The 5,783-nt window shown below is 37.4% G+C and overlaps 1 protein-coding gene across 3 annotated transcripts in view; it reads left to right on the top strand.

Annotated features, from left to right (window-relative positions):
* Positions 1–5,783, top strand: part of LOC128882834 (GATA-binding factor C-like) — a 139,250-nt gene that overhangs the window by 44,991 nt on the left and 88,476 nt on the right. For all 3 annotated transcript variants that reach the window (XM_054134603.1, XM_054134602.1, XM_054134604.1), the window contains exon 4: positions 3,854–3,999. In XM_054134603.1, the coding sequence (XP_053990578.1) occupies positions 3,854–3,999 (146 nt within the window). The remainder of the gene's footprint in view (positions 1–3,853; positions 4,000–5,783) is intronic.

Below are 5,783 nucleotides of genomic sequence, written 5' to 3'. Positions count from 1 at the left end.
TATAACATGTGTCTTTTGTGATTCCTTATGAAATATCTTACGAGTCTTGTACTTTTGTTTTTAGTGTTCCAACTGCTCTAAACTTTGATTAGAATGGCTCTATTGCTATAATATTCGGGCTCGATTATGCTCTAGTGCTCTATAGTCATCTATTATAATACTTATATTGTGTAATTCCTCACAGAATATTTTACGAGTCTTATATTTTTGTCTTTAGTGTTCTAACTGCTATAAAATTTGATTAGAATATGAATATTATATATTATATATTTGAATCAACGAGTAAAAGGTTCAACTCAGACCTAATCTAAAAGTTTCAGTACAATTCTTTTAATCAACTATTAAAAACCTAATCTATCGAGTTCATTTATTTTGATTAGTCCATTAGACCTAACGAGAAATTTTTTAGTTCATTTATATCGATTTATATATTTTAATCGACGAGTAAAAGGTCCAACTCAGACATAACCTAAAAGTTTGAGTACAATTCTTTTAATCAACTATTAAAAACCTAACTACCTAACCCAGACCTAACTCACTATATCGAGTCCATTTATCTTGACTCAATTATTTTCGTCAACGAGTAAGAGATCTAACCCAACCTTTCGAGTTAATTTATAACCACTATTAATAATTTATAACATTTAATTCAATCAACAAACAGCTCCTGTATTTTTAATGTTTCAATTAATTCGTAAAATCGACTCGTAAAACTTGACCATGTCTCGATTCTAATAACTCGATTGCAGATTTTATGCACTTATGAAAATCGTATGGAAAACGTATGCAAAGTAGGCGAGGCGATTAGTGGTCGAGAGACTTGTTTGACGATCTATAAACTAGACAATGTTTAAGATTTATTTTTCTTTCAGAAAAACCATTGGGAATAGCGATATCAAATTTTCAACATACATTTAGTCAGATTTGTAGATGTAATCTCAATCATTAAATTGTTAATATTATTACGTTAAATGATTATTAAAATTAATATTCAATTTTACTAAAATTGTTAGTGAAATTGTGGTAGTGCTTGCATCAGTGATTAGAAAAATTCGACCAAAATATTGAATGCTGAATGAACATTCGAAGTAACGTTAAGGGACGCTGGAAAATCAAAGAAATATTTAGTAGGAGTCCACCCTAGGAGTGAATTATTTTCCTACAACAAATTTTAATTAAAGTTTACACTGATTAGGAACTTTTGGCCACGTCGATCGCGTTCGAGGAACGATTCTCGGTTACTGACAGAAATTACGTCACGTCACGGTTTACATGGAGAATCTTTTCCAGTAATGGCCACCGCTCGGTTAAGTCCCGAGGAGGATGCAGCTCGAAGGACGATTCGAGAGACGCGGATTTCGATCGTTATCCTTCCATTCGACGACTCCTTACGACCCTCCATTTCCAAAACTCTCAGACTGATTTTCTGCCATAAAAAAAGTGCACGATACGTACGTTATAGAATTATATTTCTAGAGCTCTAGATATAAGAGAGATACAAGAGCTCTAGAAATAATGCTCTAAAAGTAGATCTCTAAGATTGGTAGAGTTCTAAGAATAGAGCTGTAACTATGACAGAGCTCTAAGAGAATAGAGTTTCGACCATTCTAGAGCTCTAAAAATAGATATAAAAAAAATGAAACAGTTCTAGAAATAGTGCTCTAGAAATAGAGTTCTAAAATCAGAGCTCTGAAGATAGAGCTGTATATATGTAAATAGAGATGTAACAATCTGTATATATACAGGGTGTCCAAAAAATGTTGGAAGTCCTTGAAAGTGGTGGTTCAGGAGGTGATTTGAAACAACTTTTTCCTTAGCGAAAATGTTGTACGAGGCTTCGTTAAGGAGATATTAACGGAAAACACTGACCAATCAGAGCGCGAGGATGCCGGTGGAGCGCCAGCAGTAGGCGTGGCCACGCGTTAGGCGACCGCCCTCCGCCGGCGTATTCGCGTTCCGATTGGCCCGGGGTTTTCTGTCAATATCTTCTTAACCAAGCCTCGGACAATATTTTCGCTAAGGAAAAAGTTGTTTCAAATCACCTCCCGAACCATCCCATTCAAGGTGTTACAACATTTTTGGGACACCCTGTATATATATGCATAAATAACTTAATTTCGTTTGGAAGCCTCTCAAAATTGTCTAATCATAGCCAACTTCATTAATCAATACCTTCTACAATTAACAACCCAGAGCTCTATAAATAGTGTTGTAACGATGATAGAGCTCTAAGAAAATAGAGTTCCGACCATTCTAGAGCTCTGAAAATAGAGATAAAAAAATAATACAGTTCTAGAAATAGAGTTCTAAAGTGATACAGCTCTAAAAATACAGCTCTAAAAATAGAGCTCAATTTCGTTTGGTAGCCACCTTCGTTAATTGACACCTTCTAAAATTACTATCCAAATAAAAAGTAATGTTCTCTGACGTCGTTTTAATCATTTCTAAAAGAAAAAAAGGGTCGTTAAATGCAGAAAAATCAAAATCTGAAAGTTCGGACCTTTTCCCGTTCCTCTGTGCTGTCTGGTGGAGGGTAGTGTAGACTAACGATGCCAGGTCTTTTCCTCCTTCTCTCTCCAAACTCTGTCTGAGAAATGGTCCTTGCTATTAACAAGCCGCTATCGGGACGATCGTGTTCGATCCACGAGTCCTTCGAACGCCCACGGTCCTAAAGAGACTCTGCTTTTGCTCTGGTAATCGCTTGATATGGTATGTCTGCAACTGCATGCGAGTTCCATCACCGAATTTGTAAAACGTACCGTTGTGTCGTGCACACTGGCTATTCGAAACGACTCGGGTCCTCGCGACCTCTGAAACTCAAAGCTGTGAACATAGAGCTCTAAAGATGAAGCTCTAACAACGATAGAGCTCTAAAATTAAAGCTCTAGAAATAGAGCTCTAAGATTGATAAAGCTTCAAACATAAAGCTTTAACAATTCCATGGCTCTAGGTTTCATAAAGCTCTAGAAATAAAGCTCTAACAACGATAGAGCTCTAAAATTAAAGCTCTAGAAATAGAGCTCTAAGATTGATAAAGCTTCAAACATAAAGCTTTAACAATTACATGGCTCTAGGTTTCATAAAGCTCTAGAAATAAAGCTCTAACAACGATAGAGCTCTAAAATTAAAGCTCTAGAAATAGAGCTCTAAAATTAAAGCTTTAGAAATAGAGCTCTAAGATTGATAGATCTTCAAACATAGAGCTTTAACAATTACATGGCTCTAAGTTTCATAAAGCTCTAAAAATATAGCTTCAACAGTGATAGAGCTTCAAGTATGATATAGTTCTAAAAATAAAGCTCTAAAAATAGACCTCTAAGATTGATAAAGCCCTAAAATAGAGCTCTAAAAACTATATCGCTCGCGTCAATTTGTTTCCACTATATGACAAAATTCTCCACAAAATTTTCTTGAATTCTTCAAACATACCCAACAGCATTCTTTCGATTCCATTATGATTCCTCTCTCAAAAATCAAAAAAATAAAAGCATTTATAAAACGAACGTTTTCGCACTTAAAAGCCGTGTCGAACTCGGACGAGTCAAGAAATTCAGAAGAAATCAAATAAAATATCCTCGCGTAATATATCTCCTTCGACAACAATTTTCGAAGAGCCAATGTGCACGTGCTTCCCCACGTGTGCACGTCAGACCTCCCACCGAGTTCTCTCGAATAAAAATCAGAATGAAAAGCAAAGAAATATTTTAAGAAAGACGAAATATCGACAAAAAACCGAAACGAAGAATTCGTTGGGAGGGTCTCGCTGACGCTACCATTTTTCGCTTCTCCTCCACGAACCGACGAGGATCTCTGAATTAATACAATTGTTGTTCCCTCGGTGCGACACCGATAGAGGGTCGCGAGTGCGTGAATTGCGGCGCGACGTCGACGCCACTCTGGAGACGGGACGGGACCGGCCACTACCTCTGCAACGCCTGCGGACTTTATTACAAGATGAACGGCCAGAATCGACCCCTCATCAAGCCGAAACGACGCCTGGTAAGTACCTAAGCCGAATCGTTTCGTTGAATTTACAACAGCCGACGGATTTGCTCGTTTCGAAGAGAAGGATCGAAGACAGCCATTAGGGTGGCTCTTCCGAGGGATAGAAACAGGTCTCGAGGGCACGAAAATATAGTAAACACATCCAAGGGGGGACTTGTCAGCTAGTATAACGCGACGTGGTACGGGAGAACTGTATTACGCCGATCAGTTGAATGTTCGACACTGATATAGAGCATAGCCTCGAGTTAGGATGGTGTATAGTAGGTATAGTCTTGTAAGGCTGGATGTCAGCGAGGAGATAAGGTGGGAACACTTGGTGGGACTTTTAATTTAGCTGATAGAGATATTACCGCTGGACAATGTCTACTGCTTTCGAAAATAGAGCAGTGACGATGATAGAGCTGTAAGATTGATAGGGCTCTAAGAATGAAGCTCTAAACATAGAACTCTCAGAATGAAGCTCTAAAAATAGAAGTCTAACTATAATGGAGCTCTAAAAATAGAGCTGTATCAATGGAAGAGATCTATTAATAAAGCTCTGAAAATAGAACTCTAACAATAATAGACCTCTAAGGTTCATGGACCTCTAAAAATATAGCTCCAGCAATGATAGAGCTCTAAAAATAAAGCTCTAAAAATAGATCACTAAGAATAATGGAGCTCTGAAAATAGAACTCTAACAATAACAGAAATCTAAGATTCATGGACCTCTGAAAATAGAACTCTAACAATAATAGAGCTCTAAGGTTGATAGACCTCTAAAAATAGAGCTCTAGCAATGATAGAGCTCTAAAAATAAAGCTCTAAAAATAGAACTCCAAGATTGACGGAGCTCTGAAAATAGAACTCTAACAATAACAGAACTCTAAGATTCATGGACCTCTAAAAATAGAGCTCTAGCAATGATAGAGCTCTAAAAATAAAGCTCTAAAAATAGAGCTCTAGCAATGATAGAGCTCTAAAAATAAAGCTCTAAAAATAGAACTCCAAGATTGACGGAGCTCTGAAAATAGAACTCTAACAATAACAGAACTCTAAGATTCATGGACCTCTAGAAATAGAGCTCTACAATAAACCTCTAAAGATAAAGCTCTAAAAATAGAGCTGTACCCATGATCTCAAACACAGTACAACATTATAGAACAATAGATTACTACATCGAGTACCAACGATAATTACTATAGTTGAATAGAGCACAATATCACTGCTCTAATATAGTACGACATTCTAGCGAAATAAAGTGGCCTAAGTGACCAATATCGGGACATCCGCCATGAAGCACATGGATGTAAAAGTCCATCCTTGATCGTTTCCTTGGCGTGTACCGAGTCGCGCATACTTAATTAATACACACTAGGAGCGTCGTATTTCTCGCGGTACTCGGATGCAGTCATCAGAATGCAAGATAAAACAAGGCCAAGTTAATTTCCTGTACACGACGATTAATATATACGAAGCCCCCTCCTCCGATTGGTGGACGGTGTGCAAAAGGCACAAGATGTATCGAGGGAGCCACATCGTTGGTAGAGACTCGCTGTGTCGTGTTCAAGAGTTATAGTTGCTCTAGAACGAGGCTGGGATCTATGAATTGTGGACAAAGTGGCTATTTTAATCTATTATTGACGATTTATTGCATTCTTGTAATGTTCAAGAGTAATAAAATATCAGGAGTTGAATTTGTGAGGTTTATAGTTGCTCTAGAATGATGGTGGGATGGTGGTTAGAGGATATAGTAGTAGTGGAGCTTGTAAATTGTTGAGAAATGGTCAATTTTAATT

This window comes from Hylaeus volcanicus, unplaced genomic scaffold (assembly GCF_026283585.1).
Source record: "Hylaeus volcanicus isolate JK05 unplaced genomic scaffold, UHH_iyHylVolc1.0_haploid 12195, whole genome shotgun sequence".
NCBI lineage: Eukaryota > Metazoa > Arthropoda > Insecta > Hymenoptera > Colletidae > Hylaeus > Hylaeus volcanicus.
Note: the sequence above shows the minus strand (reverse complement) of the source record. Positions and strands in the feature narration are given on the sequence as shown.